The sequence below is a fragment of the Elephas maximus genome, chromosome 22, assembly GCF_024166365.1.
Source record: "Elephas maximus indicus isolate mEleMax1 chromosome 22, mEleMax1 primary haplotype, whole genome shotgun sequence".
NCBI classification, from domain to species: Eukaryota; Metazoa; Chordata; class Mammalia; order Proboscidea; family Elephantidae; genus Elephas; species Elephas maximus.
Window position 1 is genome coordinate 23939438 of NC_064840.1, and position 14182 is coordinate 23953619.

A 14182-nucleotide genomic window follows, 5' to 3' on the forward strand; every position below is an offset into this window, starting at 1 on the left:
AAAAGATGGAAGCAACCAAGGTGCCCATCAACAGATGAATGGATAAATAAATTACGGTATATTCACAGAATGGAATACTACACATTGACAAAGAACAGTGATGAATCCGTGAAACGTTTCATAACATGGAGGAATCTGGAAGGCACTATGCTGAGTGAAATTAGTCAGTTGCAAAAGGATAAATATTGTTTAAGACCACTATTATAAGAACTCGAGAAACAGTTTAAACAGAGAAGAAAATATTCTTTGGTGGTTATGAGAAGGGGTGGAAGGGTGGCAGAAGGATATTCACTAATTAGATAGTAGATAAGAACTATTTTAGATGAAGGGAAGGACAACACACAGTACAGGAGAGGTCAGCACAACTGGACTAAACCAAAAGCAAAGAAGTTTCCTGAGTAAACTGAATGCTTCGAAAGCCAGTGAAGCAGGGGCAGGGGTTTGGAGACCATGGTTTCTGGGGACATCTAAGTCAATTGGCATAATAAACTCTATTAAGATAACACTCTGCATTCCACTTTGGTGGTGGGGTCTGTGGTCTTAAATGCTAGCAAGCGGCCATCTAAAATGCATCAATTGGTCTCAACTCACCTGGAGCAAAGGAGAATGAAGACCACCAAAAACACAAGGTAAGTATGAGCCCAAGAGACAGAAAGGGCCACATAAACCAGAGACTACATCAACCTGAGACCAGAAGAATTAGATGGTGCCTGGCTACAACCGATGACTGCCCTGACAGGGAACACAACAGAGAACCCCTGAGGGAGCAAGAGAGCAGTGGGACGCAGACCCCAAATTCTGGTAAAAAGACTGAGAGTAGAAGGACCGAGGTGGTCATGGTCCCCAGACCTTCTGTTAACCCAAGACAGGAACCATTCCCAAAGCCAACTCTTCAGACAGGGTTTGGACTGGACAATGAGATAGAAAATGATACTTGTGAAGAGTGAGCTTCTTGGATCAAGTAGACACACGAGACTATTTTGGCTTCTCCTGTCTGGAGGGCAGATGAGAGGGCAGAGAGGGTCAGAAGCTGGCCGAATGGACATGAAAAGAGAGAATGGATGGAAGGACTGTGCTGTCTCATTAGAGGGAGAGCAATTAGGAGTACATAAAAAAATAGCAAGGTGTAAATAAATTTTTGTATGAGAGACTGACTTGATTTGTAAACTTTCACTTAAAGCACAATAAAAATAAAAATAAATTTGGAAGACAGCTACCTGGCCATCTGACTGGAAGAGATCCATATTTATGCCCGTTCACAAGAAAGATGATCCAACCAAATGCAGAAATTATTGAACAATATCTTTAATATCACAGGCAAGCAAATTTTGCTGAAAATCATTCAAAAGCAGCTGTAGCAGTATATCAACAGGGAACTGCCAGAAATTCAGGCCGGGTTCAGAAGATGATGTGAAACCAGGGTTGTCATTGCTGATGTCAGATGGATCCTGGCTGAAAGCAGAGAATACCATAAAGATGTTTACTGACTATGCTAAGGCATTTGACTGTGTGGATCATAAAAAATTATCGATAACATTGTGAAGAATGGAATTCCAGAGCACTTAATCATGCTCGTGAGGAACATGTACATAGATCAAGAGGCAATTGTTCAGACAGAATAAGGGGATATAGTTTTTTTTGTTGTTTTGAGTGGTTTAGTCAGGAAAGGTGTACGTCAGGGTTGTATTCTTTCACCACACCTATTCAATCTGTATGCTGAGCAAATAATCTGAGAAGCTGGACTATATGAAGAAGAACAGGGCATCAGGATTGGAGGAAGACTCATTAACAACCTGTGTTTATGCAGATGACACAACCTTGCTTGCTGAAAGTGAAGAGGACTTGAAGCACTTACTGATGAAGACCAAAGACCACAGCCTTCAGTATGGATTACACCCCATCTTAAAGAAAACAAAAATCCTCACAACTGGACCGATAAGCAACATCATGATAAATGGAGAAAAGATTGAAGTTGTCAAGGATTTCATTTTACTTGGATCCACAATCAACATCCATGGAAGCAGTAGTCACGAAATTAAAAGACACATTGCATTGGGTAAATCTGCTGCAAAGGACCTCTTAAAGAGTTGAAAAGCAAAGATGTCACCTTGATGACTAAGGTGTGCCTGACCCAAGCTGTGGTATTTTCAATTGCTTCATATGCTTGTGAAAGCTGGACAATGAATAAGGAAGGCCGAAGAAGAATTGATGCCTTTGAATTGTGGTGTTGGTGAAGAATACTGAATATACCGTGGACTGCCAAAAAACAAACCAATCTGTCTTGGAAGAAGTACAACCAGCACACTCCTTAGAAGCAACGGTGGCGAGACAGCGTCTTACATACTTTGGACATATTGTCAGGAGGGATCAGTCCCTGGAGAAGTACATCATGCTTGGTAAAGTACAGGGTCAGCGGAAAAAAGGAAGACCCTCAATGAGACGGATTGACACAGTGATTGCAACAATGGGCTCAAGCATAACAACGATTTTAAGGATGGCACAGGATCGGGCAGTGTTTCATTCTGTGGTTCGTAGGGTCACTATGGGTCAGAGCCAACTTGACGACACCCAACAACAACAATTACGAATTTCCCTGTTTTGGAATTATTCATTACGGGTTTTACTGAGCCTGCAATGACTTAGGCACTCAGAAATGTTTTTTTTTGAATCAGTGCAGGATGGGGTCATTCATTTCATAATTACTTACTCTACTTCCACCTAAATCTGGCCCTTTGTTAGCATTTTGTTCCTCCTGTTTGAATTCTTGCTTTCTTGGTGTGGTTTACAAAAGCTACACCATGGCTGTTAAGATGGAACCCAATTGGAATGTAATTGTCTGAGTCCAGCTTCTTCCTGGTGATGCTCTTCACCGATAGTCTTAAAATTTGATTCTGTCTCAAAGTGGGAATAAAAGTCTATCCTGGGGCATCCTTCACCTCAAAGCAGCAGCACTCTACTGAAACATTGTAAGAATTAACCTCATATCCCTCTCCTTTGAGATCACATGATCACAGCCCTTAATTTCTTAGATGTCCTGACTGGTGGTCATTGAATCATAAAGATTAGGGTCAGTAGTTTCCATTCATGTGGGAGTGAATTAGTATTCCCACTTTACAGCTGAAAGTGGTGTAAAGTTCAGGGAAGTTAAGGACTGTGCTCTAGAGAAACAGCACTGGAGTCTGTACTCTTTATTTTGGAACTAGGTGGTTCTCCCTGATGAAATGGATGACAAGACTGTCTTCCCTGCCACAGGAGTTTCTACTCTTCCAGGTGGGCTTTTTGAGGACTCCCAGCACTTAGTTCCTGATATGTCTGGTTCTGGTTCACCCTCAGGAGGGGGATGATGTCTCCTGAATGACTCTGGATCCCTTGGCATTCTCAAAGGACAAATGGTCAGCAACTAGACCATTCAGATTGGCCACCGGTGCAAATCAAGACTGTCAGGGATTAACCTTGAACTTCTGGCTGTGGCCCTGGGGTCATGGGCCCCGAGTCATGCTTTCAGGTCAAAACCTCTGATCTAGCCACCAACAACCCTTTGCACAGGTTACCACAGTCCTAATGTGTCGTGTGAAGCCCATTTCAAGTTATCCTGGTCTTTAAAAAAAAAAAACAACTTTTTTTTTTTTTTTCGGTCTTTAGAACCCATGAAATGCATAATTAACTTCGTTTTCAGGGTATATAGCTTCTGGTTCAGGAATCTTATCTGATCCGTAAGGACGATTGCCCTCTGTCCCTTCCTGGCTGTTTTCTGGCCCCTTCACTTCACACAGTGACCCTGCCCCCTCCACCTCCAATTCTCGCTTCATTTCTAGACCCTCAAGCCTCATTCTCAGCCTCTGCCTACTGCCCGCTGGAGGGCCAGGGTCTCAGAGCCCAGCTTCAGAGGACAGGTTTAAAGGTCCCCGTGCCAGGTGCCAGCTCTGATATCACGCCCCACAGGCCTAAAGTTGATCATTAACCCAGAGCTAATATAAGAAAGGGGCCACCCTGGAAGCGGGAAGAACCACCTGCAGCCATGGCCAGCACATTAAGCCCCAGCACCACGACTGGGGCCTCAGAGCAGCCTGTGATGTCAGAGCGCATCCAAAATGCTGCTGACATCTCTGTCATTGTCATCTACTTTGTGGTGGTGATGGTGGTTGGGTTGTGGGTATGTGGGAGCTCAGTGGGGCTTTGGGGTGGGCACAGGCATGGGGGGAAGGTGTCTTATGGAGGGAGGGGTGTGGAGTGACAAAGCTGAGGAAACATGACAGCTTTCACAAATTTCACTGTCTTTGGCCAAAGTCATTCGTGAGTGTGTGACATAAGTAAGATTTATACTGAGCTGTGTGAGTTAATTTATTCGCCTAACAACCCCATCATTATGAGGAGAGCCAGCACTGGGAATGTCTGACTTACTCTGTTTGGCATCCCCAGTGACCAGCATGAGTGAATAAGAATTTTATTTTTATTGTCTCATGCATTTTACTTTCCTTTGCTGTTTGCTCACTTTTATAGTGAGTTGGATTTTTTTTTTTTTTTTTTTTGGGTGCCTAGGCCATTTACTTTCAGTCTTTCTTTTTGGTAATGGGGTTGAGGCTGCAAAGTTTCTTTCAAGCCCAGCTTTCATGGTACCTCACCCTGTTTGAGTAAATAAAAAGAACCCGAGCATTTAGGACAGCAATTGAGGAATAGGATTTCTCAAGTTCCTTCTAGCTCTAGGTTTTTATGTAACTGTGGTTTTTTGAAGTCCTTAAGCAGGACTTCAGTTACATCACAGCTTCCAGAAAATGTTTTTCTCTTTAGAAATGCTGAAGCAGTCGCCTCTGTCAGCACCCTGGCCAGAGCATCTGGGCTCCTGGGTGAACATGTTCAGTTTGACCCTCACCTGTCTTCCCTTCTGCTCAGGCCATGCTGAAGACCAACCGGAGCACCATTGGAGGCTTCTTCCTGGCTGGTCGAGATATGACCTGGTGTCCGGTGAGTGGGCCAGGGTTTCCTGAAATTAAATTTCTTGCATGTATGTAAGAGTGAATAAAGGAAATATGGGGGCTGAAGATACTTTCTGAGCTACACTGGTTGCCCACTTGCTGGTATCTCTTTTCCTAAATCCTGACCTCAGGGCTCTTCCCTGTAGTTTTAGTTAAGTTATAGTTTGTCACCAGTTATGAGAGCCACTTGTCTGACACTTAAGGACCCTAGTTCAGCTTTCCCTCAGATTCCTTTTCCCGGTTCCTCAAGAACTTTCTGCCTCAGCTTCATACTATGCCAGCACGTCCCTTCTTTGTTCCCAAGCCTGAGTTAATGCTGCCCATCTTATTTGGATTAGCCTCACCCTCTCTACTGTCCTCTTTCAACACCCAGCTCAAGTCCTTCTTCATCTGAGAAGCATCCCAGCTCACTCCAGCCTTCACCTGAACTCTTAGTCCTGGTATTGAGTGGAGTTAGTTGGTAATGGATTGTATGTTACCCTGTGATGATGCTAATGTCGAGGCTTCTTTGATTCTTGCCCAGTTGGTGTTTTCCTTGCTGGGTTCTGGCCTTCTCCTGCCCACCCTGCCCCCCATTGCAGCAGAGGAGTGACAAAGTCCTCTGAACCACTTAGAATGTCAGCACTTGGTTGAGTATACAGTGGATGCTCAGTAAGTGCCTCATTCACAGATCCGCTGAACTCATTGTCCATATAGTATGAAAACATATGGATACTTGGAAATGATCTGACCAGAGTGATTAAAGGGGACAACCAGTGATGAACTGAAAGCTTGAAATGGATTTTTATTGGCATGTCCAATCAGACATTACCTTCTTTGTCCTTCTATTTAGGACTATTTTTTGAAAATATTCAGAGCTGAATCAATCCTTTAGCCACAAACAGCCTCAATCCCATCCCCAGGCCCCAAATGTCTGAATAGAAAAGGTAATTTTACAGAGAGCTGGAAAGTTGGGAACGGAGAGCATACACTTGAGGAGTGGACACTGCAGGGGTCACACACACACGTTCGGGTCTGTCAGGACTGGGGCTCATCTGTGCCCACTCAAGAGATCTCTCTTGATCTAGAGGCATAAGACTTGATGTATGGAAAGGATGAGAAGAGGGTCCCAGAGCCAGGAGGACAGAGGGAAGCACTATTCTTCACTAGCTTTGGGGTTCTTGAGGCTGATCAGAAGAGCCGGGGCTGGTGGGAGGTCTGGAAGTTCTTGACCAAGGACAGGCTCAACTCAGAGTTGGAGGTAGATAGGCCTATGTTCACCTAAGGCAGCAATCGGCAAGATTTTTCTGTAAGGTGCCATATTGTAAGTATTTGTGGTTTTTGAGCCATATACTCTATCACAACCATACAACTCTGCCATTCTACTACAAAAACAACTATTGGCAATACATTAACAAATAGGTGTGACTGCGTTAGGGTAAAACTTTATTTATGGATACTAGAATTTGACATTCATATAATTTTCACATTTCTCAAAATATTCTTCCTCTCTAGACTGTTTGTTTTGGCTTTGTTTTATTTTGTTTCAACATTCAAACCTGTAAAAACCATCCCACACCCACAGTTTGCCACCTATTGCCCTAAAAAAAGGAGTAGCAATTGAAGCATCTCAACATTTACCTGTTTTCAAGAATTCTGATTTGAGTCTTTCAACTCTGATCCTAATCTGTCTCTTGGATTCCAGATGGGTGCCTCCCTTTTTGCTAGTAACATCGGCAGTGGCCACTTTGTGGGACTGGCTGGAACGGGAGCAGCTTCAGGCATTGCCGTTGCAGCATTTGAATGGAATGTAAGTTATATCACAGGCTTTTTCCTTTTCAATCAAGCGCATATCCAATATATTTTTTCTGGGAGTCTGTATAATACAAACTTCTCTTTGGTTTGATTTCTATTTTTACTCTCTTCTAGTCTATCCCTTTTTTGACTTTCGGGACCTTCCTTCCAGACATATCGTTCCTCTCCTCCAGGCTTTTGCTCAAGTAGTTACTCCCACTATGAATGTGATTTTTATCTGACTCAAGCCCACTTTCACTTGACCTTCTTGGCCACTTTAGCTCTCAATCATCTCGCTCCTCCCTAAACTATCGTACCATGTGTCCAACTCTGAACAATATGCAAGGAATAAAAAAATGTAAAAGCCAAGCTTCCTTCTTTTGAGGAGTTTACATTCCAGTGGGAGGGACAGACACACATTCAGTACAGCTTAGGAAGTACAAGGGCAGAAGCATGTGCAGCTATTGGGGGATCTCACAGGAAAGGAACTGTTTTTTGTTGTTGTTGTTGTTTTAATTGTACTTTTGATGAAGATTTACAGGACAAACTACTTTCTCATTAAACAGTCAGTACACACATTGCTTTACGACATCGGTTAACCACCCCACAACATGTCATCACTCTCCCTTCATGACCTTGGGTTCCCTATTACCAGCTTTTCTGTCACCTCTTGCCTTCTAGTCCTTGCCCCTGGGCTGTTGTGCCCCTTTAGGCTCATTTTGTTTTATGGGCTTGTCTAATCTTTGGCTGAAGGGTGAACTTCAGGAGTAACTTCATTGCTGAGCGGTGATGGTAACCAGGCACCATCTAGATGTACTGGACTCAGTCTGGTGGTGGCCATGGTAGGTGTGGTTCATTAGTCCTTTGGACTAATCTTTCCCTTTTATGTTTAGTTTTCATCATTCTCCCTTGCGCCCAAAGGGGTGAGACCAGTGAAGTATCTTAGATGGCCGCTTACAGGCTTTTAAGATCCCAGACGCTATTCATCAAAGTGGAATGTAGAACATTTTCTTTATAAACTATGTTATGCCAGTTGAGCTAGATGGTCCCCTAGACCATGGTCCCCACAACCCTTAACCCAGCAATATGGTCCCTCAAGGAGCTTGGATGTGTCTATGGAGCTTCCAGGACCTTGCCTTGTACAAGTTGTGCTGGTTTCAGGAGGGGCATTTATTGTGGACAGGGGGTGGGACTTAGTACATGCTGGGGGAGCTTCCTGAAGCTGATACCTGGAGAAGGAGTAGGAATTAACCAAATGGGGCCTGACCAAGTCAGTGACAGTGGAGTGAGGAGTGACTGGCATGAGAGATAGCAGGTAAAATCTACACTCTTTGTAATTGAGTTCCCAAGTATCCTATTGTCATTTTACCGTAGAAGTTATGTCTCCTTAATTAGACTGCAAGTTCTTTAAGACAAGAGGCCATGTTATCTCTCCCACTCATACCGCCCCATCATCCTGCACATGGCTGGGCACATAGTGAACATGCCAGAAATATTTCTTGAGATGGATGAGTTTTTTCTTTTCTTTCTCATATCATTTCCAGTGTTTGCATGTGCATGTGAGTACATATCAGCCAGAGGAAGATGTCTGTATGGAAGAAATTTGAACCATAGTAAAAGTGTAAGCAGACCATCAGTCTTAGGAAGTGACCTTGAGTCATTACAAATGACTGTGCCCCTTTGTTGAATTTTTTGCCACTCTTTTTTTCTTAGATAACATTAGGGAACTGGAATGGACCCAGCCCCCAAAGACATGGACAGACATGCCCTATGGCCGAGTGGGTGTGGTTATCAGGCTGCACAGGCTCCAGCTGCACCTCTTAGAGCATGTGACTTTGTGCTTCCCTTATCTCAATGAGTCTCAGTTTCCCCCTCTATAAGACAGGAAAGACTGTGCTTATCATACCTGCATCACCTAGTTGTCATGAGAGCAACATGAGTGATATATGTGAAGCCTCTCTATAAACATTACATATTAATGCAAGAGTATATGATTGTCCTTATATTTTAAGACTTGGGGGAGAACTAGTAACGTTATCTTATCTCCAACTTTCGTTATCATCGTTTTGTCACTCTGCCTATAATTCCTACCATTCCAAGGTTATTTTATTTTGGCAAAGACTGTATAATCTTCCAGGGGTCCAGCTGGGTCCAGTCCCTTTATCTTCTGTTCATTTTTCATAACACATTTTTTGTCACATCCTAAGCCCCTAGACATTATGAATTATGAATCATGGAAACAGGAAAGGAACCCATAGTTATTGTCTAGGGATCATAATTGGGTAGGGTGGGAGAGGACCCAAAAAACATTTTTTTCCCCCAGACTCAGAGTTCATGAAGTGATGAGGCCTACAACCACGTCTCTTTAAATTTACTTCTTTTTCCTTTCTTTCTGTAGGCTGCACTGCTGTTGCCAGCCCTAGGGTGGATTTTTGTCCCTATATACATCAAGGCGGGGGTGAGTATATTCAACTGGGTGTTCTGTGCCCATCTTTCAGATGTACTTCAGGGATTCATTTATTCTCTCATTCATCCTGCTCAACCATGATGTCTAGATACTTGGCACTCAGCTGGTCTGTTTCTAGAAATATACAGACAACCAAAACCCAGTTCCTTCCCTAGAGAGACCCAGTGTATACTGTGGCTGCAGCAAGGAGACAAATCAGTGATGGCCCTGAACAATGACCATTGTGATAGAGGTCAGCCCAGCCTAGTGTAGGAATACTAAAGCTGAGCCACACACGTGCTTCAAAAATTGATTGTTAGAAATTACCTGAGTCCAGTCTTGAGGAATAAGTGATACTTCTGTAGGTAGAAAAGTGGGATCATATAGGATTGGAGGAAACAATATAAAGAGACTAAAAATCATGAAAGGACTTGGAGTGTTGAAGGCCAAGAGAAATTATGTTTAAATATGTGGAAGGAGTGGTGGATTGGAGGAGGTCTGCAGGTGTAGGTAGGTTTGAGAGTGAAATCTTTGTGTGTACCTGAGATTGAAAGGTGTGCCCTTTAACCTCCTAGAAACAGGCAGTCACTGTGGGCTTTCAGGCAGTTAAGGGTTATGATCAGGTTCCTGTTTTAGGAAGTTTCACTCAGACAGCTGAGTGGAGAATGGACTTGAGGGGACACCTGCTGAAGAAAGGATAATGAGAAAGTTTATATGATGCCTTGGGAGGCTCCAGGAAAGCAAACGGGAGGAGGAAGAGTTGCTGGGGTAGAGATGACAGGTTCGATGACAGATTAGGGAAAGACAGTGGAGAGAAAAGCATCCAGAGCAATCCTAAGACTTTAAGCTCAGGTACCTGGCACATAAGGCCACTGTTAATGGAGGGAAGGAATCCCATAGGAGACCATATGATATACAACAGGCAGAATAATGAGTTCTTTTTGGAACTGACTGAGGTCTTGGTTCCTTTCAGACACTAGCATGACACACCTATCAGGCAATTGAGCTGGTGGGTCAGGAGGGGCATCTTGGTTGGAGTTAGCCATATGGGAGTCTTTCTCTTCAGAAATGTTTGAGCTCCCACCATGTGCCTCAGGGATGTGTCTGTGAACAAGAAGCCACATCTCCCCAACCAGGAAGGAAGAACAAATAAATTGGACTTCTGGAAGGAATGGGTCAACCAGTCAAAGATGGGTGAAAACAGTTGCCCAAGCAGGGGATATATTGCCTGCAATGGCCCAGAATGACAAAGTGTGAAACACATTTGGGGATCTGGAAATTGTTTCATGTGGCTGAAGCACATGGACTGGGGCCAGGGTGTGGATGTTGGCAATGGAGGCTGGGTGGAGCAATGGGCAGGAACCTGTTGAAGAAGTAAATGTCAGAGCTGAGAACAGATCCCAGGATTCTTTGACTCCAGCTCCTGTACCTTGCTGCTCTACCAAGAGATCATTCCTTTCTCACCTCTGTATTCCCAAGGTGCCATGCACAGTGCTTAACCATCTGCAGTTGCTTAGTAAATGTTGAATGATCCAAATGTGCTTTTGCTCTGCAATGAATCCCTGTTGGTGTCTGTCTCTGCAGGTGATGACCATGCCAGAATATCTGAGGAAGCGCTTTGGTGGGAAGCGACTCCAGATCTACCTCTCCATCCTGACCCTCTTAATCTGTGTGATTTTGAGAATCTCAGTGAGTTCAGAGCGCCCTGGTTGTTTGTTTTTGAGTGATTGCCTTGATGGGTAGAGTGCTAAGATAAGAGAGCTAGAGGAGTAGACTATTGACTGCCTTTATAGCTGGAGCCATGTGGGTGTCTTAACAAGCTGGGTCTCTCTACCAAGTCTTTGTGGGAAAACAGGAGCTTCAGAGACCATGTGTTCATAGAGCAATAGTTTTCAAGTTGTAGGAAGCTTCAGATTGTAAGTCCACGTTCTCATTAAGGGTATGAAAAAATGGATGTACAGAAAGAACAAAATGTCTTGTTCAAGTAACACAGCTATTTAGTAGTGGGAAAGAGGAGGACTTCTGTGGTCTCCTGCTTTTCCACCGTGTAATATCCTCTTCGTTCTCTTTGACAGAATCATTTTGGGTTTATATTTTTATTTTCAGTTGGACTATCTGACACACGAACCCAAAGAAAAGTGTTTTGCGTTGTTCTACACTGAATTTTCTTAAACTTATTCTATTTTATCTAAGATTGCCCCTGTAAATTAGTGTTAAAATAATTTAGAAGACATTTAAAAGCTACACTCCTTGGAGACAATCAGTGAGTAAAGAGAAAAAAAAGTGAAGATTCAGCAGCACGTGTAGAAAACAAAGAAAGAGTAAATCATTTACTTCTCATCTATCAGTGATTAATGAAATAATCTGGAAGTTTATAGTCCAGGCAGTTGTCTCAATGTTCGTGACAGAAGAAGCTGATCCTCACTATTGCTTTTCTGTTGAGCTGATTCAGTGTTGGAAAAAAACCAACCATTCAGATTAGGTGGCATTAGCCTTCCTAATGCAGCATGAGCATTTTTTCAGCACTTACTGTTTGCTAGTGAGTTCTGTGTTAGGGGTAACAAAGGTTCCTATGTGCTGGGAGCTCGCCAGAATCTTACACATGAAATAATTAGCACTTTATGACAATATATGAAAAAAAAAATACATGAGAAGATACTAAAATATGAACTGAAATAGAGATGTGTGGACAAGTACAGACATGTGCTAATGATACTCAGGAAAGAGAGTGTTCCTTGATGGGTGGAATATGGAGGTTGTCTTCATGGAGGAGGCATTAGACAAGTCCACAAAATGTGAAAGGTTAGGAGATGCAGAAGAAAGCAGAGGTGTCCAGTGTGTTGGGCCCTTGGTCTCCCATGTTCCACAGTGGGTTGGACTTGCTAATCTCCCAGTTCTCTTCTGGCTCTGACATCTACAGTTTTATGGTTCTAAAGGACATGAACAAAGTGCTAGGGCAGAATGACAGTGACCAAAGGGCCCTGAGAGATACAGCTTCCTGGCGTGGAGGGTTCCTGGTGGGGGGGAGGGGCTAGGGAGGGGTCGGAATGTTGTGGAGCTGGGGGTGGAGGGGGAGCAGTTTATGACAGCTGATCTTAGGTAGGTTGGAATGATATGGTGACAGGAGTCCATTCTTGCCTCCAAGGACATTTCAAGTGGTATTAACAGCAATTAATCATTGACATGACCTTTTGTGTACTTATACACTCCGGCAACAGATTCTGCCCTGGTTACTTATTAAACAATTAGTTATAAGGAATTAGGATTATTTTCATAATCCTGCCCTGCCCCAGCCTTAGAAAAGATCATCTTGTTCACTGGTTGTCAATCTCCTATAATATACATACTGAGAATTTATATATATATATGGAAGCCCTGGTGGTGCAGTGGTTAAGTGCGAAGGCTGCTAACCAAGAGGTCAGCGGTTTGAATCCACCAGGCCCTCCTTGTAAACTCTATTGGGCAGTTCTACTCTGTCTCTATGAGTTGGAATCTACTCGATGGCAGTGGGTTTGGTTTTTTTTGTTTGTTTGTTTTATGTATATATATATATAAACCCAGTCCAGCGCTGTCGAGTCAATTCCAACCCATAGCAATATATATAAATCAAGACAAGAAGCTGCACCCTTACCTCTAAGAATTTCAGTTTCTATTTCCCAAAGTGTTGACATTTTTTAAGAAAACCACATTGTAAATTTTAAAATCAGGAAATTAACCTTAATACAAGGTATTATCTGATCCATAGACTTAATTTAAATATTGACAATTGTTCCAATAATGCCTTTAATAACAAAAGAAAATCCTGGCTAATAAATGTAATGTATCTTTTTTATGAGCAATATATTATAATGCCTCCTTAACTATCCTGAAATAAAAATCATTGATAATACAAGCTACTTACATATAATTTCAAAACCATCGATTTAATGTCTTAATTGTACTATATAAGAGCGAAGGGATCCATAATAAAATAATTTGTGTATTAATATGTATGTGATTGGGCATGACTACACCAGCTATCCGTGTCTCTCAGTTTCCTGTACTGTGGTGGCTTGAGTGTTGCTGTGATACTGAAAGCTTTGCCACTGGTATTTCAAATACCAGCAGGGTTATCCTTGGTGAACAGGTTTCAGCAGAACTTCTAGACTAAGACAAACTAGGAGGAAGGGCCTGGCAGTCTACTTCTGAAAAAATTGGCCACTGAAAACCTTATGAATAGCAGAGGAACATTGCCAGATACAGTGTTGAAAAATGAACCCCTCAGATTGGAAGGCATTCAAAATAAGACTGGAGAAGAGTTGCCTCCTCAAAGTGGAGTGGACCTTAATGATGTGGATGGAGTCAAGCTTTTCGGACCTTCATTTGCTGATGTGACACAACTTAAAATGAGATAAACAGCTGTGAACATCCATTAGTAATCAGAACATGGAATTATGAAATATGAATCTAGGAAAATTAGAAGTCATCAAAAATGAAATGGACCTCATAAAATTTGATATCCTAAAGATTAGTGAGCTGAAATGGATTGGTATTGGTCATTTTCAATCAATGATATGGCCTACTATGACGGGAATAATGAATTGAAGAGCAACGGTGTTGTGTTCATCATCAAAAAGAACATTTCAAGATCTATCCTGAAGTGCAATGACGTCAGTGATACGATAATATCCATACACCTACAAGGAAGACCAGTTAATTATTCAAATTTACGCACCAAACACTAACCCCAAAATGAAGAAATTGAAGATTTTTACCAACTTCTGCAGTCTGAAATTGATCACACATGCAATCAAGATGCATTGATAATTACTGGTGATTGCAATGCAAAACTTGGAAACAAAGAAGAAGGATTGGCATTAGGAAATATGGCCTTGGTGACAGAAATGACGTGGAGGGACCAACATAAACAGTGACTATACACATGGACCTCACCAGATGGAATACACAGGTATCAAATAGACTACATCTGTGTAAAGAGATGATGGAAAAG

At 42.6% G+C, this 14182-nt stretch overlaps 1 protein-coding gene across 1 annotated transcript in view; it reads left to right on the top strand.

Moving 5' to 3' along the window:
• Positions 1 to 4018: 4018 nt before the first annotated feature.
• Positions 4019 to 14182, top strand: part of LOC126065600 (solute carrier family 5 member 4) — a 58126-nt gene continuing 47962 nt past the window's right edge. Inside the window, exons 1-5 of the mRNA XM_049865805.1 lie at positions 4019 to 4153; positions 4891 to 4962; positions 6658 to 6762; positions 9145 to 9204; positions 10777 to 10881. Of these exons, the coding sequence (XP_049721762.1) occupies positions 4019 to 4153; positions 4891 to 4962; positions 6658 to 6762; positions 9145 to 9204; positions 10777 to 10881 (477 nt within the window). The remainder of the gene's footprint in view (positions 4154 to 4890; positions 4963 to 6657; positions 6763 to 9144; positions 9205 to 10776; positions 10882 to 14182) is intronic.